The sequence below is a fragment of the Trichomycterus rosablanca genome, chromosome 3, assembly GCF_030014385.1.
Source record: "Trichomycterus rosablanca isolate fTriRos1 chromosome 3, fTriRos1.hap1, whole genome shotgun sequence".
Classification (NCBI taxonomy): domain Eukaryota; kingdom Metazoa; phylum Chordata; class Actinopteri; order Siluriformes; family Trichomycteridae; genus Trichomycterus; species Trichomycterus rosablanca.
The window spans coordinates 57,534,546-57,560,882 of NC_085990.1; the positions used below are offsets into that span (position 1 = coordinate 57,534,546).

A 26,337-nucleotide genomic window follows, 5' to 3' on the forward strand; every position below is an offset into this window, starting at 1 on the left:
CGCTGTTTTACAGATGTGTGTGTGTGTGTGTGTGTGTGTGTAACATCTGGATTTCTCTGTGTGTTGTGTGTCAGTCTGGATCAGGTGTGTGTGTGTGTGTGTGTGGGTGTCTTGATGTACAGTAATGGATGTTCACACACCGGGACTGATGCTATTGATAATCTATTGATCTACTGAGTGTGTGAGTGTGTGAGTGTGCTGGTGTGTGGGTGTGAGTGCGCTGGTGTGTGGGTGGGTGTGTGTTAATAAGAAGCTAATCTAAAAACTGTATTTTGTAGCATGTTGCTAATATGTTGTGCTGTACCGTCACTAACTTGTAGCTCTGTTTGCTATCATATCTCTGCTGAGCCTTTATAACACTGTTTACTCAGTATCTCTGTGTCATTAATCAGTATTTCTGTGTTATTACTCAGTATCTCTGTCATAACTCAGTATCTCTGTGTTATTACTCAGTATCTCTGTCATAACTCAGTATCTCTGTGTTATTACTCAGTATCTCTGTCATAACTCAGTATCTCTGTGTCATTACTCAGTATCTCTGTGTCATAACTCAGTATCTCTGTGTCATTACTCAGTGTCTCTGTCATAACTCAGTATCTCTGTGTCATTACTCAGTATCTCTGTCATTACTCAATATCTCTGTGTCATTACTCAGTATCTCTGTGTCATTACTCTGTGTCATTACTCAGTATCTCTGTCATTACTCAGTATCTCTGTGTTATTACTCAGTATCTCTGTCATAACTCAGTATCTCTGTGTTATTACTCAGTATCTCTGTGTCATTACTCAGTATCTCTGTGTCATTAATCAGTATTTCTGTGTTATTACTCAGTATCTCTGTCATAACTCAGTATCTCTGTGTTATTACTCAGTATCTCTGTCATAACTCAGTATCTCTGTGTTATTACTCAGTATCTCTGTGTCATTACTCAGTATCTCTGTGTCATAACTCAGTATCTCTGTGTCCTTACTCAGTGTCTCTGTCATTACTCAGTATCTCTGTGTCATTACTCAGTATCTCTGTCATTACTCAATATCTCTGTGTCATTACTCAGTATCTCTGTGTCATTACTCTGTGTCATTACTCAGTATCTCTGTCATTACTCAGTATCTCTGTGTCATAACTCAGTATCTCTGTGTTATTACTCAGTATCTCTGTCATTACTCAGTATCTCTGTCATTACTCAGTATCTCTGTGTCATTACTCAGTATCTCTGTCATTGCTCAGTATCTGTGTTATTATTCAGTATCTCTGTGTCATAACTCAGTATCTCTGTGTCATTACTCAGTATCTCTGTGTTATAACTCAGTATCTCTGTATCATAACTCAGTATCTCTGTGTCATTACTCAGTATCTCTGTGTCATAACTCAGTAGCTCTTTGTCATTACTCAGTATCTCTGTCATTACTCAGTATCTCTGTGTTATTACTCAGTATCTCTGTCATAACTCAGTATCTCTGTGTCATTACTCAGTATCTCTGTGTCATAACTCAGTATCTCTGTGTCATTACTCAGTGTCTCTGTCATAACTCAGTATCTCTGTGTCATTACTCAGTATCTCTGTCATTACTCAATATCTCTGTGTCATTACTCAGTATCTCTGTGTCATTACTCTGTGTCATTACTCAGTATCTCTGTCATTACTCAGTATCTCTGTGTTATTACTCAGTATCTCTGTCATAACTCAGTATCTCTGTGTTATTACTCAGTATCTCTGTGTCATTACTCAGTATCTCTGTGTCATTAATCAGTATTTCTGTGTTATTACTCAGTATCTCTGTCATAACTCAGTATCTCTGTGTTATTACTCAGTATCTCTGTCATAACTCAGTATCTCTGTGTTATTACTCAGTATCTCTGTGTCATTACTCAGTATCTCTGTGTCATAACTCAGTATCTCTGTGTCCTTACTCAGTGTCTCTGTCATTACTCAGTATCTCTGTGTCATTACTCAGTATCTCTGTCATTACTCAATATCTCTGTGTCATTACTCAGTATCTCTGTGTCATTACTCTGTGTCATTACTCAGTATCTCTGTCATTACTCAGTATCTCTGTGTCATAACTCAGTATCTCTGTGTTATTACTCAGTATCTCTGTCATTACTCAGTATCTCTGTCATTACTCAGTATCTCTGTGTCATTACTCAGTATCTCTGTCATTGCTCAGTATCTGTGTTATTATTCAGTATCTCTGTGTCATAACTCAGTATCTCTGTGTCATTACTCAGTATCTCTGTGTTATAACTCAGTATCTCTGTATCATAACTCAGTATCTCTGTGTCATTACTCAGTATCTCTGTGTCATAACTCAGTAGCTCTTTGTCATTACTCAGTATCTCTGTCATTACTCAGTATCTCTGTGTTATTACTCAGTATCTCTGTCATAACTCAGTATCTCTGTGTTATTACTCAGTATCTCTGTCATTACTCAGTATCTCTGTGTCATTAATCAGTATTTCTGTGTTATTACTCAGTATCTCTGTCATAACTCAGTATCTCTGTGTTATTACTCAGTATCTCTGTCATAACTCAGTATCTCTGTGTTATTACTCAGTATCTCTGTGTCATTACTCAGTATCTCTGTGTCATAACTCAGTATCTCTGTGTCATTACTCAGTGTCTCTGTCATTACTCAGTATCTCTGTGTCATTACTCAGTATCTCTGTCATTACTCAATATCTCTGTGTCATTACTCAGTATCTCTGTGTCATTACTCTCTGTCATTACTCAGTATCTCTGTCATTACTCAGTATCTCTGTGTCATAACTCAGTATCTCTGTGTTATTACTCAGTATCTCTGTCATTACTCAGTATCTCTGTCATTACTCAGTATCTCTGTGTCATTACTCAGTATCTCTGTCATTGCTCAGTATCTGTGTTATTATTCAGTATCTCTGTGTCATAACTCAGTATCTCTGTGTCATTACTCAGTATCTCTGTGTTATAACTCAGTATCTCTGTATCATAACTCAGTATCTCTGTGTCATTACTCAGTATCTCTGTGTCATAACTCAGTAGCTCTTTGTCATTACTCAGTATTTCTGTGTCATTACTCAGTATCTGTGTCGTAACTCAGTATCTCTGTCATTACTCAGTATCTCTGTGTCATTACTCAGTATCTCTGTCATTGCTCAGTATCTGTGTTATTATTCAGTATCTCTGTGTCATAACTCAGTATCTCTGTGTCATTACTCAGTATCTCTGTGTTATAACTCAGTATCTCTGTATCATAACTCAGTATCTCTGTGTCATTACTCAGTATCTCTGTGTCATAACTCAGTAGCTCTTTGTCATTACTCAGTATTTCTGTGTCATTACTCAGTATCTGTGTCGTAACTCAGTATCTCTGTCATTACTCAGTATCTCTGTGTCATTACTCAGTATCTCTGTGTCATTATTCAGTATCTCTGTGTTATTACTTAATATGTCTGTGTAATGACACAGTAGCTGTGTTATTACTCAGTTTCTCTGTGGTATTACTTAATATATCTGTGTCATTACTCAGTATCTGTGTCGTAACTCAGTATCTCTGTCATTACTCAGTATCTCTGTGTCATTACTCAGTATCTCTGTGTCATTACTCAGTATCTCTGTGTCATTATTCAGTATCTCTGTGTCATTACTCAGTAGCTGTGTTATTACTCAGTTTCTCTGTGGTATTACTTAATATATCTGTGTCATTACTCAGTAGCTCTGTGTCATTACTCAGTAGCTCTTTGTCATTACTCAGTATCTCTGTCATTAATCTGTCATTACTCAGTATCTCTGTGTCATTACTCAGTAGCTGTGTTATTACTCAGTTTCTCTGTGTTATTACTTAATATATCTGTCATTACTTAGTAGCTCTGTGTCATTACTCAGTAGCTCTTTGTCATTACTCAGTATCTCTGTGTCATTACTCTGTGTCATTACTCAGTATCTTTGTGTTAATACTCAGTGTTGACTTACTGTGCTGAATACAGTTTGAGCAATTGAGGGTTAAGAGCCTATGAATGTGGGACCTAAACCGGCAACCCTCTGATTACTAGTTTAGTGCCTTAATTGTTGAGCCTAAACCTCTATTTTACGCTAACGTAGCTAGTTTTACACTGTAGCAGAAAGCTAAGATGTAGGTCTACTTTGTGTTAAGGTAATACACTAGTGATCATAAGGTTACTGGTTCTAGCCCAATCACTGCCGAGTTGCCACTGTTGTGCCCCTGTGCAAGGTCATTACCCCTCAATTCAAGCATAGCAGTATTCATTTGCTCTGAATTAACATGTTAAACGTGCTAAATGTTATAAATGATTAAATAAACTAAGGGTTTGTTTGTCTCCAAGCTAACAAGCTAACCTTTAGCTGTATTTGTAGCAGGAAGCTAATCTGTAACTCTCTTGTAGCAGAAGGCTAAGCTGTGGATTTATTATACTAGCAAGAATCTAAGCTAGAGCTTGGAGCAACTTGTTAATCTAGAGGTTGATTTTGTACCCAGAAGCTAACCGTTTCTCTGACTGGACTAAACTAGACTAGATCTTTCTTGTTTAGCGCCCTAATGGTGGCGCTCCTGGAGTCTTGAGTGTTTGGACTTGCCTCAGTACCTTGGGTCTGGCTGAGCTGAGCTGATGGCCGAGGCCCTTCAATTGATTGGCGTCCTGTCAAGGGTTCTGGGGAAAACCGGACCCACCTCAACCTGTAGCTAATATTAGGACCAGGTTATTAGAGAGGAGCTCATCTCAGTTGTTCCAGGACTAACAGATACACCAACACAGTCAGGAGAATTCTGATTGGCTAAACTTTTCATCTTTGGTTTCCTGATGTGGTGCTTTAATTGGACAGGTTTTAACACCTACAGGTTCACGACTCTCAGCTCGTTAAGCTTCAGGTGAAGATGTTCTTCCAGTTAGAGGGTTTAGTGATGCAGGAGAGGTTTATGGTGTTGAGGAATGTTTAGGTCTGGAGTTCTGGGTAATAAACTCGACTCTGCTGACGTTAATAACACCGTCTCTCTCTCTCTGTCTCTCTCTTTGTCTCTCTCTCTCCATCAGTGATTACATCATAAAGGAGAAGTCTGTTCTTCTGCAGAAGAAAGAGAATGAGGGCTTCGGCTTTGTGCTTCGAGGAGCTAAAGGTAACGTTTACCTGCACATCAGATTCAATCCCACGGGCATTGATACAGATTTGGTTAAGGTTTGGGTTCGGGTTAAGGTTTAAGTTAAGTTTTGGGTTGGATTAGGGTTAAGGTTTGGCTTTGTGCTTTAGGAGCTAAAGGTAAAGTTCACCTGTACATCAGATTTAGACCCACGAGCATTGATACAGATTTGGTGGTTAGGGTTAGGGTTTGGGTTCAGGTTAAGGTTCAGATTAGGGTTTGGGTTAAGGTTTGGGTTTAGGTTCAGGTTTGGGTTTAGGTAAAGATTCTGATTAGGTTTCGGGTAAAGGTTTGGGTTCAGGTAAAGATTCAGATTAGGGTTCGGGTAAAGGTTTGGGGTCGGGTAAAGGTTTGGGTTCAGGTAAAGATTCAGATTAGGGTTCGGGTAAAGGTTTGGGGTCGGATAAAGGTTTGGGTTCAGGTAAAGATTCAGATTAGGGTTCGGGTAAAGGTTTGGGTTCAGGTAAAGATTCAGATTAGGGTTCGGGTAAAGGTTTGGGGTCGGGTAAAGGTTTGAGTTCAGGTAAAGATTCAAATTAGAATTCGGGTAAAGGTTTGGGGTCGGGTAAAGGTTTGGGTTCAGGTAAAGATTCAGATTAGGGTTCGGGTAAAGGTTTGGGTTCAGGTAAAGATTCAGATTAGGGTTCGGGTTAAGGTTTGGGTTTGGGTAAAGGTTTGGGTTCGGGTTAAGGTTTGGGTTCAGGTAAAGATTCAGATTAGGGTTCGGGTAAAGGTTTGGGTTTGGGTTAAGGTTTGGGTTCAGGTAAAGATTCATATTAGGGTTCGAGTAAAGGTTTGGGTTCGGGTAAAGGTTTGGGTTTGGGTTAAGGTTTGGGTTCAGGTAAAGATTCAGATTAGGGTTCGGGTTAAGGTTTGGGTTTGGGTAAAGGTTTGGGTTCGGGTTAAGGTTTGGGTTCGGGTTCGGGTAAAGGTTTGGGTTCGGGTTAAGGTTTGGGTTCAGGTAAAGATTCAGATTAGAGTTCGGGTAAAGGTTTGGGTTTGGGTAAAGGTTTGGGTTCGGGTTAAGGTTTGGGTTCAGGTAAAGTTTCAGATTAGGGTTCGGGTAAAGGTTTGGGTTCGGGTAAAGGTTTGGGTTCAGGTAAAGATTCAGATTAGGGTTCGGGTAAAGGTTTGGGTTTGGGTTAAGGTTTGGGTTCAGGTAAAGATTCAGATTAGGGTTCGAGTAAAGGTTTGGGTTCGGGTAAAGGTTTGGGTTTGGGTTAAGGTTTGGGTTCAGGTAAAGATTCAGATTAGGGTTCGGGTTAAGGTTTGGGTTCGGGTAAAGATTCAGATTAGGGTTTGGGTTAAGGTTTGGGTTCAGGTAAAGATTCAGATTAGGGTTCGGGTTCGGATTAATGTTTGGGTTCAGGTAAAGATTCAGATTAGGGTTCGGGTTAAGGTTTGGGTTTGGGTTAAGGTTTGGGTTTGGGTAAAGGTTTGGGTTCAGGTTAAGGTTTGGGTTCAGGTAAAGATTCAGATTAGGGTTCGGGTAAAGGTTTGGGTTTTAGTTAAGGTTTGGGTTTAGGTTAAGGTTTGGGTTAAGGTTTGGGTTTGGGTAAAGGTTTGGGTTCGGGTTAAGGTTTGGGTTCAGGTAAAGATTCGGATTAGGGTTTGGGTTAAGGTTTGGGTTAGGGTTAAGGTTTGGGTTCAGGTAAAGATTCAGATTAGGGTTTGGGTTAAGGTTTGGGTTCAGGTAAAGATTCAGATTAGGGTTTGGGTTAAGGTTTGGGTTCGGGTTAAGGTTTGGGTTCAGGTAAAGATTCAGATTAGGGTTTGGGTTTGGGTTAAGGTTTGGGTTTGGGTAAAGGTTTGGGTTCGGGTTAAGGTTTGGGTTCGGGTTAAGGTTTGGGTTCAGGTAAAGATTAGGGTTAAGGTTTGGGTTAGGGTTAAGGTTTGGGTTAAGGTTTGGCTTTGTGCTTTGAGGAACTAAAGGTAATGTTTACCTGTACATCACATTCAAACCTACGGGCATCGATACGGATTTGGTGGCTAGGGTTAAGGTTCGGGTTAGGGTTGAGCTTCGGGTTCAAGTTAGGGTTAAGGTTAGGGTTAAGGTTTAGGTTAGGGTGGGGGTTAAAATTAAGGTTTGGGTTCGGGTTAGAGTTGGGGTTTGGGTTCGGGTTAAAGTTAAGGTTTGGGTTTGGCTTAGAGTTGAGGTTTGGGTTCGGGTTAAAGTTAAGGTTTGGGTTCGGGTTAGAGTTAAGGTTTGGGTTCGGGTTAGAGTTAAGGTTTGGGTTCGGGTTAGAGTTGAGGTTTGGGTTCGGGTTAAAGTTAAGGTTTGGGTTAGGGTTAGAGTTGAGGTTTGGGTTTGGGTTAAAGTTAAGGTTTGGGTTCGGGTTAGAGTTGAGGTTTGGGTTCGGGTTAAAGTTAAGGTTTGGGTTCGGGTTAAAGTTAAGGTTTGGGTTCGGGTTAGAGTTGAGGTTTGAGTTCGGGTTAAAGTTAAGGTTTGGGTTCGGGTTAAAGTTAAGGTTTGGGTTCGGGTTAGAGTTGAGGTTTGAGTTCGGGTTAAAGTTAAGGTTTGGGTTCGGGTTAGAGTTAAGGTTTGGGTTCGGGTTCGGGTTAGAGTTGAGGTTTGGTTTCGGGTTAAGGTTCGGGTTATTTGTTCAGGTTAAAATACAGACACACATCCGAACAGACCAAGTCACAGCTGCAATAATTATAAATCAAAACCAGGGGAAAACAAACCTACCTCTCCTCACCTCTCTCCTCTCAGCAGAAGCTTGGTTCTCATCTCCTGGTATTGGAACATGCTAAACTAATGCACAAACACATTATCATAACATGTACGAACTCCAAATTATGCCTTCAGGTACAAGGGCAAGAGAATCTAGAATCCTGAAAACCTTTACAGCTCTAAAATGTTAATAACTATACAAGATTTACCCCAACGTCAGGAATAAACCATAAGTACACTATGAAAAATGTATAGATTAACTAACCTACACTAGCTGTAGAACAGGCCATTTCAGACTGACGCACCAACATCTAATACGAGAGGAAATTCCTTTCACTATAAAACATGTCCTGTCTGAAAGCCTCAATACAACAGTGAAGAACAAAGACTACACACGTCCAAAACACAGATTCCTGCCGTGAACATCACAACTGTGCAAACATGGTGTATCTTTAACACCCCTTAAGCTGACAACTAGCATGAGGTGTAGGTGTCTTAGGCTCCTGTGTAGCTGCTCATCTGTGAAGCTCCTGATGAAGAGATATAGTGCTGATGATGCTTCTAGAGGCAGCTCTTAAGTCTAATTCCTTCCTCTGGGATTGCATGTTCACAAGGTGTCGAAAGGGCCCTGAATAGGAAGGGTGTCTACATAATTTTGGCATAGCGGTGTACAGAATCTGCTTGACGGTTTTCGTGTCTCTGTCTGCAGCTCAGACTCCCATCGAGGAGTTCACTCCTACTCCAGCATTTCCTGCTCTTCAGTATCTGGAGTCAGTGGACGAAGGAGGCGTGGCCTGGAGGGCGGGGCTACGGATGGGGGACTTCCTTATTGAGGTAATTTTATACCTTTCCAAAGCAATCTACTGATTACACCTGCAATAACGACCAAACCACACCCATAACCCACCTTTCATAGGCTCAGGGTTCATCCCCATATCATCCTCCCCTTATTACCCCCTACATTTACATTTACATTTTTGGCATTTAGCAGACGCTTTTATCCAAAGCGACTTACAGTCTAAGCAATTGAGGGTTAAGGGCCTTGCTCAAGGGCCCAACAGTGGCAACCTGACAGTGGTGGGGTTTGAACCAGCGACCTTCTGCTTTCTAGTCCAGTACCTTAACCGCTAGGCTACAACTGCGTGAACCCAACACACCTACTGTGAACCCAACAACAACCCACCCCAGTAATAACCCAGTACTGTTCAACAGCCTCACTTACCCCTCAACCTCATCCCTCACACCAACCCTGTTCCTCACCAGAACCAAGGTCCAGGCGTTAAAGACTCATCACCCCCCTATTCTTCAGCTCTTATTTAGGGGGTCACCATCTAGCCCAAAACATGAGCTACTCAGAACTTCAGCTGAGGTTCCCAAAGTCATTTTCCTTTTTCTTTATCGGTTCCTACAGTTTGAGAGCAGGACAACATCTGGAAGTCCACCTACTCCTCTTTTTACCCTTTGTACCAAACGTCCCACCACCTCCTGTCAATCACTTCCCTCCACACTTCGACACCTCCTACATCCATGAGTCTTCTACATCACGTGGGTGTCTAGCATAACGCAGGAGCCACTCAGAAGTTCGAGCCGATTCTCAGAGTTCTCCTTCCTTCTGGTTCCTCAGACGCCACCCACTTGGTGACGTCTCAGACGGGGTCCGAACTCCCACGTAAATGTCAGTCTGTTTCTCTCCTCAGGTGAACGGGGTGAACGTGGTGAAGGTCGGCCACAGGCAGGTCGTTAACATGATCCGCCAGGGAGGGAACAGCCTGATGATGAAGGTCGTCATGGTAACAAGGAATCCAGAGATGGACGAGGTTCCTAAGAAAAAAGGTCAGAAGTGACTCTCAGAACTCTTCCGGGATGATAGTTTTAAGGTTTAAGACATGTACAGATTATGATTTACATTACAGTGCTACCCACCGAGCCATCATGCCGCCCACCACTGAGCAATTTTGATCTCAGTCAGAGGGGTGACGTGGACCTGCTTTAGCAGACGATTTTACCCCAAATGACTTACAGTAATGACTGAGGGTTAAGGCACAACCTGGCAATGTTGGGGCTTGAACCGGCAACCTTATGATTACTAGTCCTGTGAGTGGAGAAGCATGACCAGTGCAGATGTTTCCACAGGTTGTCAACCATGATCTCTAACACGTACCACAATGCTGAACAGGTCCACATCACCCCTGTATTTGAGATCAAAACCCTTCAGTGGTGGGTGGCTCGGTGGGTCCAAAGACATGCAGTCAGGTCAATAGGAGGTACTAAATTGCCCTGTGATGGACTGGGTGTTTCTTACCTTTTGTCTGGTAGATCTGAACCCCCACCGTGAGCCTGAACAGGAGAAAGTCTAGTCAGATGTGCATGTGTGACATACACCAAGAGAACAGTAATAGCCTGAATGCTTGACCTATGATCAAGAGGGTATTCTGATGGAATGGTTTGGGTCAATATTATGGAATGCTTGTATTCTGACGGGATTGGTCTCTTCTAGGACAGTCATGCTCTTAATTCACATAATTGAATTATAAATATCATATCTTTATTATAAAACCAAGATCTTTTGGGACACCAGTGTTCCATCTTGTAGGTAAACCTCATAAGTTCTAATGTTCTGTAGGAATTTGGTGACCCGACACCTTCTAAGACTCTGTGTTGTAGTTTTTCTTTCTTCTGATTGGTCGTGTGTCTGGACGGTATTATTTTAGAGCTGTTTTTATTGATGGACGGTTCGTTGATGGTTTGTTTTCTTTTTTCAGCTCCGCAGCAGCAAACTAAGAGATTAACCCCGCCTGCAATCACACTTCGTTCCAAATCCATGACCTCAGAGCTGGAGGAGATGGGTATACACACACACACACACACCTTATATTTAATCATAAATAATATAATGTACGGGGCGTGTCTCATTACTTATGCTGTTGTTTATTGCTCTTTCTTTGCTCTCCGGTGTTCTCAGTGGAAAAAGATGTGTTTTTATTCCTCTTGAGTTTCTTTGCAGCTTATAGGTTTTATACCCAGAATAGCGTTTATATATAACAAACAAAGCACCGGTCTATTACGCTAGAGTTCCAGATTCGAATTTCAGCAAGTGCCAGGTTGGTACCTACACAGACATGATTGGCTATGTCTGTGTAGGGGAGTGGTCAAACCACATGATGTGTTGGCACCCTGTCTGTGGTGTGTACCTGCCTCACGTCTGCCTCTACCCTTACCGGGATAAAGAAGTGATAAAAATATATAACAACAAAATAATAATAATAGTAACAATAATATTAATAATAATTAATTATATTCTTTTTATTATTATTATATTAAAAAAGTAATATTAAAGCATATGTAATATATATTGTTATTGTAATAATAATAATAATAATAATGTTAATATTAAAACATTTAAATAGTTGTTATTGTTAATATCATTATTAATAAACATTATTTTAACAACGACTGTGTGTGTGTGTGTGTGTGTGTGTGTAAACACTGCTAACTGAATTCTACACTGTTTTTGTTCTAGCTGGTTCCCCATGGAAGAATAAATCAGGTAGTGACTTTTCTGTTTATGTTGACACATGCGTTTGTATGTGATTATGGGTAGAGCTTTGGGCTATCAATCGGAAGATTGCAGGTTCAAATCTTGACTATGCAGCCATTATTGGGCCCTTGAGCAAGGTCCAGGGGCGGCGTATGATGGCTGACCCTGCACCATGACCCCATCTTCCAAACTTGCTGGATATACGAGACATTCTATTATATGACTAGTGATCAGAAAGTTGCTTGTTCAAGTCCCAATGCTGCCAAGTTGGACCCTTAAACAAGTCCATTAACCCCCAAAGTCATTTTGGATACGTAAATATCCACCAAGCAACCGAGTGTCCTGCCAAACAACATTCCAAACTGAGAGAAACCAGTAGACGTGGTGTTAAGAACATGCAAGAACACGTCTATGGCCTCCATTTCAAATAAGTAGGTGGTGCTCAGGTGTTCTTGGTGGAACCACTGAGGAACCGGAGCAGCTGATGGCACAGGAGCTCAGACTCTCGTATTTAACTGCTTATCAACTCGGCATTTGATCTTTATCGTGATGGCATTGTGTGTGTTTTGTGTTTTAGATCAGTCAGAGAGCTCCCAGGCTCCAGATAAAAAGAGGAGCGTTTACCAAATGGCACTTAGTACGTCCTCTCTTCCTCTTAATTCAGGCACATTATTGTTAAATGATATACTGATGGGAATTAAAATGTGATAATATTTTTTCTCTCTCTCTGTGTGTGTGTGTGTGTGTGTAGATAAGCTGGATGAGATTTTAGCTGCTGCTCAGCAGTCCATCAGCACGTCTGATTCTCAGGGACACAAAGGTCACGGAGGTTACGGTGGGAGGAAGGAGCGAACCAAGGGCTTCTACACCAATGAGGTATCAGCACCAGTACACCATCATATCTTCACCTGACTACTTACTGCAACGTGAGAACAATCCATCTAGTGTCAAGGTTCTTGGGGTTCAAGTGTTCTTTAATTAAATCTTAGCTTTGCTATCAGCCGGGAGGGCACCTACACAGTCACGCATTGGCTGTGTCTGTATGGGGATGAGCAATGCCCGAAACAGGGTTCCTCGCTGCTGAAGAAATGAAAACCTCTGCTGAACGATCGAGGGTGCCTTCCTTCAAGGGCGTTGCGTGGCTCTCTGCATGCAATACTGTGCTCTGTGAGGCTCCGCCCCTGGCTGGTGAAAAGAAGCGATCTGTGGCTGGTTGGTGTCTGAGGAGGTGTCTGACGGCCTCAGCCCTTCTTGATCGGGGCTGGGGGTGGAAGCAGCAACAAAAGAGAAGGTTGCCCAGGTGGAGCGCACCAGTGCTGGGATTCTCAGCACCAGGTCAACTGGGCACAGTTGGCAGTGCAGACAGTGCAGCAGATAAAATCAGCCACTAGTCTGCTGGGTGGGAAAAGACGAAGTACCGAAGTACAGGCGAATAAGAAGAGGTTGCCCTTCAGGTGGACACCATCAGGGTCTCCAGCTGCGGAAGAGGAACTGGCTATGACTAAACTGGGGGAAAAGAGAGAAAATGTGTAAATAAAATAGTAAAGAAAAGTCTGGCTGGCAGGCTGGCAGGCATCATCACTTTTGGGCAGCATCGGTGCTACTGAGACAACGTGAGTCTCCGAAGGAGGCATTTGATATTGGCACATGCCCGGTGTTGCTATAGTTACATTATCACGTCTGTCTCGGCGTTTAATTTGTTCACCACCTCTTTCATAACCAGACTCTTCATAACGGAGGAGGATTAACATGCATACGGATATTAAGACTGTGAATTTTAAACGCTTTTCTTAAAACTAACAACCAACCGATTTTAGTTTTTTGGTTCTTTGATGTGCCTGTGGTGGGGAAGGGGGTCGAAAAAGGGGAGCACTATAAATGTAAAGTAACTCTTTTAAGAGTTCACAAATATAATCAGTGGAACAGTGGGAGCCTAGTGGGTAGAGCTATGGGTTACCAACTAGAAGATTGTGGGTGTGATACCCGGTTGAGCGACTCCCTTACCCCTCTTGCCCCTGTGCTCTGACCATAGCCTCCAAATAAGCTTAGATATGCGAATAAAGAATCTAATTATACTTTTGTACACATGAAGATTATTCCTCTGCGTTCTGGCGACCTCTGCTGGTTGCACTACACCCTCGCTGCACATTCTGGAGGTACGGTGAACCATGCTGTACACTCTGTACCTCCCTGCCGCTTGTGCTGGCACCTCCTCCAGACTGTAGGATGAAAAAAGATGATTCCCTGCAACCTCGGACACAGACAACTGTGTCCCCGGAGTGCCTGACTGGGCAAGTAGTACCACCATCTCAAGATCTGAGTTCTAGTCTCAGCTGTGTGCCAGTCAAAAAAATCTGCTGTAGTGATTGGAAGGTCACCAGCTCCTGGAAGGTGGTCTCTTTACCCCTGAATCAACCCTGTTCCTTTGGTTCAAAGCATCTGCAAAATGCTTTGATGCCAGAATCACATGATTCTTCACATATTTTCTTATATCTGTTGTGAGCTCCTGGAACAGTTGCCGCTGTACCTTTGGAGAAATTGAGGTTGAATATCGTACAGTGTAAAGCTGACCTTTTTCTTTTTCAACAGCAACACTTTGACCACTCAGGAGGTGTGAATGTGATGCCGTCAGGGTCTGGGTACAGTTCTAATTATGCTCAGTTTTCATCAAGCCACGCCCCCCAGCATGGTGTCATGGTCCGGCAAAAATCTGTCGGTAAGTTAAGTTTAGCTTAAGTTAAAGTTTATAATTAATCGCTGTTGGTTGGGTACAAATCTTTCTTTTTGTCTTTATTTAAGGAGTTACAGAGGAGGAAAGGGGTCATCTTCACCCCCCAACTATGAAACTATCTCGGAGTTTATCAGTTCCGGGGCCGGACGATATCCCACCTCCTCCTGAGACCTCGGCTCCAGAACCGCCGATGCCCGTCCACAGGAGAAAAGAGAACATTCACACGAACCCCGTCCCTATTCCTCAGATCCACGTCAGGGCTCCGTCCACTCGCAGGGTGTGCATAATATGCAACAAAAGCCCTTTCAGATTAAAATATTCATACTTATTTCTATATATTATTTATCCTTACATATTTTCCTACAGGGGGAGACTGATGCGAGGAGGGGAGGAACTAAGATGGGCGGGTTAAGACGTGGCTCTAGCAGCGCCGTGCCCCCTTCAGATATCCTTCCGGCTGCTGTCAAGATGACTAGTCGGCGTGGCGGTAAGGGACCGTTGCTAAAGCAGCGCAAGGTGGAAGAAGGGGCGGTACGATCCGAGAAAAACTCGATTCCGATTCCAACCATCATCGTCAAGGCGCCGTCCACAAGCAGCTCAGGGAGGAGCAGCCAGAACAGCAGTGTGGAGGTGGAGCCGTCTCAACAGCTCGAGGATGAAGAGCCAGAGGCTCACGGTCCTATCACCATCCCAGCTCCACCTCAGGCCCCGCCCCCAGGCCCGCCTCATTCTTTTCCACCAGATATGGGTGGCACGGCTCGTCGGGAGAGGGAGCGTTTCCGGGATTCCCGCCGCAAAAGCACTTCTTTTTTCTACTCCTCTGAGGAGGACGTTTTAGACGAGCCGCCACAGATGACTCAAAATGAGCCAGCCCCTCGGCTACGCCCCTCCAAGTCAATCGATGAAGGTTTGTTCACAAGTGACACCGTGAGTATGCCGCCCACCTTTGGGCTTCCACAATATGCCTCTCAGCACAACACTACCTTCATCCATCCACTAACCGGCAAAGTTCTGGATCCTTCAAGTCCTCTTAGTCTAGCATTAGCTGCTCGAGAGCGAGCTCTTAAAGATGACAAACGGTCCCGGAAGGACGAGCGCAACTTTGGCCGTCAGTTTTCCACTGCGGGGCCTTTTCCATCTCTTCAGTTTTCCACACACAATTTTCAGCAGCCATATTCTCCCTACATGCACCAGTCAAGCTCCGGCCACTATCTGAGTGGCTCCAGTACTACATCAACAAGTCACCCTTCCCTGAGTCGACCCCAGAGTCCACGAATGATGCGACTTTCTGGTAGTGGGACTACTGGTGTGGACCGGGAGGGCAAAGAATATCAAAAAGTGCAGCACCCTACCGAACCGTCAAATCAGTATCAGACCTACCAACGTGAGAAAGAAGGGCACGGAAAGACCCCACCCCAGGCCCCTCAACGTAGACCACCCTTATTACGTATGGACACTGAGGTAGGCACTAATTCTACCGACGGTGTTACTACTAAAAAATCAGATACACTGACAGAGAGAGGAACAAATAAAGATAAGGAAGATGATCCAGGGGGCGAAAGTACAGGCGGAGTAATGATTTTGCCCCCACCTGCACCGTCAGTGGACATAGCAGATGAGTTTGTGTTTGCAGAACCTCTACCACCACCAATCCAGTTTGCTAATGGGAAGAACAGTTCAATACAGGCTTCATCAGGGTACAACCATCACAATCAACATCACCTGCCCCAACAGCTACAACCTTTGCCCGTGCAACAACATCCTCAACACCAACATCATCTGCCTCAACAAAACCACCTACAACATCAACCACAACATCCCAAACAGCACCATCATCACCAACAACATCTACCCCAACAGCTCCACCATCACCAACAACAGCATCCTCAACACCAACAACATCTGCCCCAGCAGCTCCACCATCACCCACAACAACATCCTCAACACCAACATCTGCCCCAACAGCACCACCATCATCAACAACAACATCGACCCCAACAACAGGACCATAAACAACACGGGCAAAGCTTACAGTACCAGTATCATCAGCCTCAAAACCCCATCCTCGACTCTACAGGAACAACCGAGTCGTCCCAGTCTCTGCCTGAACTTCATTCAGCATCCGCTAATCCTTCCAACTTTGTTCCACCCCTCACCCTTCCCCGTAACCCTCCTCCCCAGCTTGGCCCTAAACTATCCTCCGGTAGTGCCCCTCAAACCACCCAAATCCAACAGAATCACCCCCAGCCCCCACTCCCCTCTCCACAGGCAGGCGACTCTGCTGCATCCAGTCTGACCTCGTATGACAGCGAGGTGGCTAATTTAACCCAATCAGCTCTTTCTCCTGCTCTTCCATCCCCACAGACCTTCCCTTCAACCTCCTCTCCCTCAGCTTCACATACTTCCTCAGACCCTGCCTCAATGGCAAGGCCCCTCCCACTGTTCCACCTTCCACAAGATCGTGGCAGTGCCACCCTTACCTACGCCACCATGACCACCGCTGCCGCAGCCACAGCGAGTGCCGCCGTGGTGACCGTCACAATGACGACCCCTTCTGCGAGTCGTCCACTTTTCGGATCTGAGATTCAAGCAACAGTCAGGGATGCTGATTGGCCCAAATCACTGGCTGCGTCTGAGATTAAGGAGCCCGACAGGCACAGCGGCACTGACCACCCTACAGAAAACATACCTGGAGAAAGAGAGCCCAGGGAAAAAGTTCAGACTGGAGATATAAAGGAAGGAAGACGGGTGTCGCTGGATTCCAGTCTGTCCGGCGTGGACAACAACTTTAAAACGCACAACGACACACATGCCAAAACACACGTGCACAAAAGCAAACCTCCGCCACCACTACATTCCAAACCACACCCGGGTAAACTACACATGAACGTGGAGACCGGACGCATAGTCCCGTCGTTACGCCGGCAGACGAGCGCTGCTCCGGGATTCTACCGGCCGGCAGACGCGATCGATCGGGAGATCGGAGGGGTACAGACTCAAACTTTTATAGACCGACGCTTAAACTCTCCTCTTTCCAACATGAAGGCTAGCATCATCAGCGAACTCAGCAACAAGCTACAGCAGCTTGGGAGCTGGCAGGGCCAAGGGCAGCCGCCAGCACAGAGGTCAGAGATTTTCTATCTATCTGCTCAAGGGTTGGTGTTTGTGGTGTTGGTGTTGTACACCTTATGACCTGCTGTACCCCATTTATCAATCGAAAGCACCCCCACTACATAAAATAGGACCCCCACTTACCAGATGTCTTATGGTAATGACATGGTAGTGTGTTGCTGTGGCATCAGTGTATCAGGTACAGCAGTGTTGTTGAGATTTTCAAACACTACTGTTTGTATTTTTACATCTGGTCAGTAGGGGTCCTATAGGGGTCATTTGATTGATAAATGGGGTAGGGGAGGGTGACAAAGACAAATCATCTGTATGCTAGATGTAACTAGATCTTCAGGACTCCCCCCTGCTAAAGGTTTAAGGTAGGCAACCTGCTGATGACTGGACCATCAAGATATAAACCAGATTCATTTCAGGTTCTGATGTTAGGCTGGCAGTTTGTCCAGCACATTACATTCACACTATCGTAGCACACAGCTGCCTCCGCTGCTATTTGCTTAGGTAGGTTAGAGACCATATAAGAGACCACAGTTAGTTGATCTCACTTGAGTCGTGCACCATCTAAGGATTTATGCCGCATTGGTGACCATCACAATGACAAGAACCACTCAGTCAAAGCAGCAGTGACCACCTGAGACATAAACAAGAACAAGGGAAACGCTGCCACCTAAAGTCTTCTACGTTCAGCACTTCTGTCTACTTTTAGCCATTTGTATTATTAAGCTAAAAAAGTAAGCATTCGTTTTAAACCCCAGTTACACTACAAAGATTCACAAGCAGATTATGCTTCTTATTATGGCCAGACTGGAGAAATAGTATAATATATTAGCATTTATTGGCTTGCATCATTTGTTGCATAATTCATGCTAGCTTACGTAGCATAAAACACAACAACTTGGGACAACGTGGGAGAGTGTTTTTCACTCTTTTACTACCCTCACTGGTAGCTGGGGTGTACCAAAGACTCACCAATGGGCACATAATAAAGAAAGATAAACCTCTCATGTATGACACAGTTAGCCGAGTAGCTAATGCATACGAGTAATGTCTGGCATATTTGTGGTAATGAGTTTCATAGCTTTGGTGCCACAAAACTGAACGATCTGCCACTGGTCTGAATTTTGGAAAATTGTCCGAAGACCTAAGTGATCACGCAGGACAGTAAGGGTGTAGAAGTTTAAACCAAGATAGCGCAGACTTGTGCTTGTGCATTCTATAGGGTGTTGATATATACTGGGCAGTGCACCAACTTGACACACTAAGCCATAGTACAAGAGTATCATACACACACAAGACCCACACACCCATAACCCAATCTTCTCCAGTGGTCTCCTGGGGTACTTTATGACTCTTCCCCATTCTTTCGAACCCCATATTACAGTCTCTCCGGTACGTTCAAACTCTGCTGCTCATTCCTAAAATCCCAATTCTTTGTCAACTACACTGGCTACCCGTCCCACTGTCCCTATTTAAAGTCCTCCTGCTGACATACAAATGCCTTACTGGTCTGGATCCAGTCTATTTATCAGTACTTCTACACCCTTACTGTCCCGCAGGATCAGCTTTATGGCACCCAAGCTCTGGAACTCATTACCACAAAGTCTTCACCTCTGCTCTTTATTTTACCTTTTCTATCAGTACTAACCCTAACCCCAAGCCTAGTTCCTCTTCCTCTGCCCTAAGTATGTGCCCTTAGTAAGCATTTTTAATCACCGGTCGTATTTGCCAGTATCAGCAGTTTAGCCAAAAGCTTGAATCAGACCCTGAACGGCACTGTTTCTCTACTGGTGGTTTGCCATCCAATTGAGGGTTGAGGGCTTGTAAGGAGGTAAAAAATCAAGAACGTTGCCAGCTCGCATCCAGTGCTTTATTTCTGTCTAAATTCAGTATTACAGCCTGTTGTGTTGGGTACCATCTTCTGGACACTAATACAGTGGGGCCAAAAAGTATTTAGTCAGCCACTGATTGTGCAGGTTCTCCTACTTAGAAAGATGAGAGAGGTCTGTAATTTTCATCATAGCTACACTTCAACTATGAGAGACAAAATGAGAAAAAAAATCCAGGAAATCACATTGTAGGATTTTTAAAGAATTTATTTGTAAATTATGGTGGAAAATAAGTATTTGGTCAATAACAAAAGTTCAACTCAATACTTTGTAACATAACCTTTGTTGGCAATGACAGAGGTCAAATGTTTCCTGTAAGTCTTCACCAGGTTTGCACACACTGTAGCTGCTATTTTGGCCCATTCCTCCATGCAGATCTCCTCTAGAGCAGTGATGTTTTGGGGCTGTCGCTGGGCAACACGGACTCCACAAATTTTCTATGGGGTTGAGGTCTGGAGACTGGCTAGGCCACTCCAGGACCTTGAAATGCTTTTTACGGAGCCACTCCTTCGTTGCCCGAGCGGTGTGTTTGGGATCATTGTCATGCTGGAAGCCCCAGCCACGTTCCATCTTCAATGCTCTCACTGATGGAAGGAGGTTTTGGCTTTAAATCTCACGATACACGACCCCGTTCATTCTTCCCTTAACACGGATCAGTCGTCCTGTCCCCTTTGCAGAAAAACAGCCCCAAAGCATGATGTTTCCACCCCCATGCTTCACAGTAGGTATGGTGTTCTTGGGTTCTTCTTCTTCCTCCAAACACGACGAGTTCATCTGACCACATGATATTCTCCCAATCCTCTTCTGGATCATCCATATGCTCTCTGGCAAACTTCAGACGGGCCTGGACATGTACTGGCTTAAGCAGGGGGACACGCCTGGCACTGCAGGATTTGAGTCCCTCTCGGCGTAGTGTGTTACTGATGGTAGCCTTTGTTACTTTGGTCCCAGCTCTCTGCAGGTCATTCATCAGGTCCCTCCGTGTAGTTCTGGGATTTTTGCTCACCGTTCTCATGATCATTTTGACCCCACGGGATGAGATCTTGACCCCAAGGGAGATTATCAATGGTCTTGTATGTCTTCCATTTTCTTACAATTGCTCCAACAGTTGATTTATTCACACCAACCTGCTTGCCTATTGTAGATTCACTCTTCCCAGCCTGGTGCAGGTCTACAGTTTTCTTCCTGGTGTCCTTCGACAGCTCTTTGGTCTTGGCCATGGTTGACTGTTTGAGGCTGTGGACAGGTGTCTTTTATACAGATAACGATGTCAAACAGGTGCCATTAATACAGGTAACGAGTGGAGGACAGAAGAGCTTCTTAAAGAAGAAGTTACAGGTCTGTGAGAGCCAGAAATCTTGCTTGTTTGTTATTGACCAAATACTTATTTTCCACCATAATTTACAAATAAATTCTTTAAAAATCCTACAATGTGATTTCCTGGATTTGTTTTTCTCGTTTTGTCTCTCATAGTTGAAGTGTAGCTATGATGAAAATTACAGACCTCTCTCATCTTTCTAAGTAGGAGAACTTGCACAATCAGTGGCTGACTAAATACTTTTTGACCCCACTGTACAATGTGGGTACTACCAACACGATGCTCTAAAGTAAGTCATTCTCTATTTGGTTTCCTTCTGTCTTCCTTCTTCTCATATCTGTCTATCTTTTGGTGGTTCTTACAGGCTTCCAGAGGAGCTAACTTCATTACTTCCAACAGTTAATGCTCAACCAGGTCTTCTTTCTTCCTCTCAGCCTCTGCAGAGAGCTCTGTCTCCTACTTTGGCTCCTGTTGCTCCTTTAACTCCAACTATTACCCCTAACCCTTTAGCCCAAACGATCCCACCTGCTCCCTTATTCGAGTCCCTGCCTCCGACCCCTTTAACCCCTACGGCCTTACCCTCGACTAACCCCCTAACCCCGAATCTTGTTCCTAATCCCTTATCTTCTTTACCCACATACACAGTTAATCCTGTACACGCAACACCTCTGACCCCGGCGTTAACCCCAACCCTAACTCCTCAACCTCCTCCTTACTCTAACTGGCACCCATCTCCCTCTCCGATTTCCTTCTCTCACTGCCCGGTCTCCCCTCCCTGTCTACCCCATGCCCCTCTTTCACCCCTCTCCCTTGCCCACCCACCCTTATCCCCTCCTGCTTACTCCCACCCTCCCCTCTCACCTATATCTTTCCCCCACCCCCCTCTCTCCCCCTCCTCCGTTTCCTACTCCCCCTATCCAACCTCGCCCAAGCATCGCGCCAAGTATCGCACCAAGGGTTTGGACCTGTTCTCAGGTTCGGAATCACGACGTTCCGAGTCTCACGTTCAGCGCCGCCGTGCCCCAAGTCCCCTCATTTCATGTTCGGAACGACCTCAACCCGGGCCACCTCGCCCGGCCTCCCTTCCCGTGTTTCCTTCCTCCTCCCTGTATGGACCTCCGTTTGACCTTCACGCACCCCTCACTCCTCCAGCGTCCAACCATCAGCTGTCTGAACACTTCTTTCCGGCGACACCTCCTCTGATGCCTCCTTCCAGCCCAACTCCTCCTTCAAATCCCTTGCTGGCCTCTCATTCCATCTCCCCTACCCACTTTCTGTCAGGTGGGTCCTCCCCTTCCTGTCTGAGCTACCCGCCACCCCTCACTCCTCCTCCTCCACCCTATCGGCCTTTCGCATCCAAGCCTCTACCCTACTGGACCAAATACGACGTTGCTGATTGGCTGACCTACCTGAACCTGGCGGAGCATCGGGATCGCTTTCTAGACAACGAGATCGACGGTTCGCACCTCCCGTCTCTGACCAAGGAGGACTTTCTGGACCTCGGAGTAAGCCGTGTGGGACACCGCATGAACATTGAGAGAGCGCTGAAAAGGCTCACTGAGAGGTGAGAAGGTTATGTGGTGAAAGTTTGTGGACACCCAACACCCAAACGTAATCCAAGCCCATGAGCAGTTGATGCTCTGTCAGTATCTACTATACTGGAGTTTCTTTTAGAACATGACCATAGAGATTCACTTCACTTGCATTTATCCGGGCTGCAGGCGGGCCAGTCAGGCAGACGCACTCTGTGTTTATTGTGTTATAAATAACCATGAACTTCCTGGGAAGTCTTTGGTCCAGCTCAGATGAGCTTGGTGCCAGAGAACTTGGTGGTGTTTCTGCATAAGAAATGATATTCAGTTTCAGGTTGCCTTTCTTGATTGATGCAATGGTGGACTGTGTTAAGTATCAACTGTTTTCTGAAGTGCTTCTGTGCCCATGGACTTGAAGGTCAGGCACACTCTGGAATCCAGAAAGTCCTGATTTGTACGTCAGATTCTTGTTACTGCTTCATGGTCCAACTGTGATGTGCTTTACACCACTGCAGTCAGTGCTTGGTGTTGCACTTTGTGATGGTTGGTTTGTGATGGAAGCTGTTCTGACAGAAAAACCTTATTTATGATGCTCCGGAGGAACAGTTCTTGTGCTCACCTTGCTTCCAGAGGCAGTTGGAACTTGATAGTGACCGCTGTAGCTAAGAACAGATCCTATGATCATGGATTATGGAGGTCCCTGAGCTCTTTAGTACCATTTTACCAGTACTGGACCATTTTAGTGCCAGTGTTTGACTGTGGAGATGTCAGAATCTTATTGAGGGCTGAATCGGAATGACGTCTGCACAGTTGATCAGTTCGAGTTATGTTAATATTGTTCTTGCTATTTCAAATATGACTGAAATAGCTTCTAACCCCTGAAACCTGTTTTCTCGTTCTTCCTTCTAGACTCTCCTCGCCTTTTTCAGTCTCCACCGTCTCCTCCGACGGACCGAATGACCGGATGAGGGACGATGGAGCTCCGAGCTGAGGGGGGGACGGTACGGGGACAGTGACAGGGACCCTAGAAGGGTCTCCGAAAATTATACATTAAGAAAAACTCCAACAAGCGGTGAAACTAAACTGGACTAAACATTGAAACGGATTAAATCTTCATCTTAAGCGGCACACAGGACTCAGCGTTACAGGATCTTCAATCGTGACGGAGATTCACTTTATGGCCAAAAGTATTTGGACACCTGAACGGTATTAAACAGAGTGACCTCTGTGTGACCTTCTGAGAAGCTTCTCTTAAGACTTTGGGAATTTGTGCCCATTTGTATTTCTGCTGTTGAGAGCTGAGGGCTGAGGTTCTCGGTCATGAGGGGCATCCCAATACTTTCGTCCCTATATTGTTCGTGAGATTCCGCTTCCTTTCATCTGATCTTGTTTACTCTTTGATTTCTTTGTTGCTATGGTGACGGGCGGCTGATCTAGCGTCTGTAGACGACTTTCTGTCGGTAACGGTGTAGAGTTGATGTTCAGACCTTCACCACATCCTGGTCTTGATGATGATTACTGAACAGCTGAACATCTGAACATGAGCACTATTTTTGTAATTAATGCTAACAGCGATAGGGATGCTAATATAAATAATGATAACGATAAGCATTTTACGCTAACGCATTTTAACCTTGTAAGGATAAATCGGTCTTCCAGCGCGCGGAACAATAACATCCCCATCCCGTTAAGTTTGCTTTCACCGCGACTCGGCGCTAATAAACCGGCTTTGTCTCATTCCAGAGGATATTTTAGTGAATAGTTTAATCTGGGAATAACTCAGCACTTGATTTAAAGATGAATATAATACAGATATTTATGCAGAGTTCTATAGATTTATCTGATCTTTCTGTTGCTGTGTAAGAATGAAACGATGGAACTGATGTGAGAGAAGTGAATAAATGATGCTAACACTTCAGCTTCACGTCGTCTTCTTTTCATACGTGGTGAATCCCAGACCAGATATAATCTATAATCTATAAATCAATAAAACCTTAAACTATCAGCATCACTCAGTCAAAATCTTCACCTAAATCCCAACCTGGTGCCACGATCTTTCACTTCTTTGTTTTACTAGTTTATTTTTGCACTTTCTTTTTCTCCCAGTTTAGTCGTAGCCAGTTCCTCTTCCTCTGCTGGAGACCCCGATGGTGTAAGAGGAGGGTATATTCTCCATGGATCGGAGCCCACTTGTATTATTTTATTCATTTTTTTCCTACCCAGCAGACTAGCAACTGATTTTGTCCCCTGCAGGCACTAGGGGGCGCCCAGCCAACCGGTTGCAGAGCTGAGATCTGAACCCAGAGAGTCTACAGTCCCAGCGCTGGTGCTCTAGTGGAACATTCTGCTGTTCCACCTTGGCACCCGACCTTTTATTTCTTTATACTGACTGTATGTGGTCGAGTTCATTCAGACACTGAGAAGCTCTAAACTCACCAGTCCTGCTTCTCTAAGCCAAAATAATAATAATAATAAAAAAATAAATAAATAAATAAATAAACAAATAAACAAAATAAATAAATTAAATAAATAAAAATAAATAAATATAAATTCAAAAATAAATAAATAAAAATAAAGAAATAAAAATAAAATAAATAAAAAATAAATAAATAAAATAAATTAATTAATAAATAATTAAATAAATAAAAATAAGTAAACAAAATAAATGAATAAAAAATAATAATAATAATTAAAAAAATATATATATATAATAATAAAAAATAATAATAATAAATAAATAAATGTTGTTGTGATTAAACCCCCCTAAATGGGGGTGGATTGGTCAGTCCTGCACCCTGCTGCTCAGTAAGGTGTAGAAACCGAATCTGTTCTTACTGTCCCTACAACCAAGGAATACCTTACACACACACACACACACACACACACACACGTACATACAGTAATTAGCATGGTCTCTTGTGACTGAGCTGTTATGGGTCAGGGTCAAATACTCATTTACACCTAAACACGACACACACACACACAGAAGCATAATCAAAACAGTACTGTGTGCAGTGTGTGTGTGTGTGTGTGTGTGTGTGTGTGTGTGTTACTGTATAAATGAAGGTCCTGAGGTTCTGAGGTCCCAGTTACCCCTAACATACACACCCCTTACTGTCACTCCAACAGTTGTTGTAGCTATAAATGTACGTACAAGTGTGTGTGTGTGTGTGTGTGTGGGTGTGTGTAAAGTGTGTGTGAGTGTATATGTGTGTGTGTGCATGTTTGTTAGTGGGTGTGTGTGTGTGTGAATGTCTGTGGGTGTGTGTAAAGTGTGTGTGAGTGTATGTGTGTGTGTGTGTTTGTATGTGTACAGTATGTGTGAGTGTATATATGTGTGTGCATGTTTGTTAGTGTGTGTGTGTGTGTGTGTGTGTGTATATATATGTTTGTTAGTGTGTGTGTGTGTGTGTGTGTGTGTGTGTGTGTGAATGTCTGTGGGTGTGTGTAAAGTGTGTGTGAGTGTGTGTGTGTTTGTATGTGTACAGTATGTGTGAGTGTATATATGTGTGTGCATGTTTGTTAGTGTGTGTGTGTGTGTGTGTGTGTATATATGTTTGTTACAGTATGTTACAGTACAGTATGTGTGAGTGTATATATGTGTGTGCATGTTTGTTAGTGTGTGTGTGTGTGTGTGTGTATATATGTTTGTTACAGTATGTTACAGTACAGTATGTGTGAGTGTATATATGTGTGTGCATGTTTGTTAGTGTGTGTGTGTGTGTGTGTGTATATATGTTTGTTACAGTATGTTACAGTACAGTATGTGTGAGTGTATATATGTGTGTGCATGTTTGTTAGTGTGTGTGTGTGTGTGTGTGTATATATGTTTGTTACAGTATGTTACAGTACAGTATGTGTGAGTGTATATATGTGTGTGCATGTTTGTTAGTGTGTGTGTGTGTGTATATATGTTTGTTAGTGGTGTGTGTAAAGTGAGTGTATGTGTGTGTGTGTGTTTGTATGTGTACAGTATGTGTGAGTGTATATATTTGTGTGCATGTTTGTTAGTGTGTGTGTGTGTGTGTGTGTGTGTATATATGTTTGTTAGTGTGTGTGTGTGTGTGTGTGTGTGTGTGTGTGAATGTCTGTGGGTGTGTGTGAGTGTATGTGTGTGTGTGTGTTTGTATGTGTACAGTATGTGTGAGTGTATATATGTGTGTGCATGTTTGTTAGTGTGTGTGTGTGTGTGTAAATATGTTTGTTAGTGTGTGTGTGTGTGTGTGTGTGTATATATGTTTGTTAGTGTGTGTGTTTGTATGTGTACAGTATGTGTGAGTGTATATACAGTGAGGAAAATAAGTATTTGATCCCATGCTGATTTTGTAAGTTTACCCCCTACTAATGGTTTTCTTGGTGACTGTGCTCCCAGCTCCCTTGAGATCATTGACAAGCTCCTCCC

The 26,337-nt window shown here is 43.8% G+C and overlaps 1 protein-coding gene across 1 annotated transcript in view; it reads left to right on the forward strand.

Moving 5' to 3' along the window:
• LOC134310025 (SH3 and multiple ankyrin repeat domains protein 2) overlaps positions 1-23,853 on the forward strand; it is a 68,498-nt gene extending 44,645 nt beyond the window's left edge. The window contains exons 17-28 of the mRNA XM_062991542.1: positions 5,027-5,109; positions 8,514-8,638; positions 9,502-9,637; positions 10,567-10,650; positions 11,325-11,351; positions 11,920-11,979; positions 12,094-12,218; positions 13,932-14,058; positions 14,142-14,350; positions 14,440-17,198; positions 20,768-21,967; positions 22,845-23,853. Coding sequence (XP_062847612.1) covers positions 5,027-5,109; positions 8,514-8,638; positions 9,502-9,637; positions 10,567-10,650; positions 11,325-11,351; positions 11,920-11,979; positions 12,094-12,218; positions 13,932-14,058; positions 14,142-14,350; positions 14,440-17,198; positions 20,768-21,967; positions 22,845-22,926 — 5,017 coding nt within the window. The 3' untranslated portion in view covers positions 22,927-23,853. The remainder of the gene's footprint in view (positions 1-5,026; positions 5,110-8,513; positions 8,639-9,501; positions 9,638-10,566; positions 10,651-11,324; positions 11,352-11,919; positions 11,980-12,093; positions 12,219-13,931; positions 14,059-14,141; positions 14,351-14,439; positions 17,199-20,767; positions 21,968-22,844) is intronic.
• Positions 23,854-26,337: the final 2,484 nt, after the last annotated feature.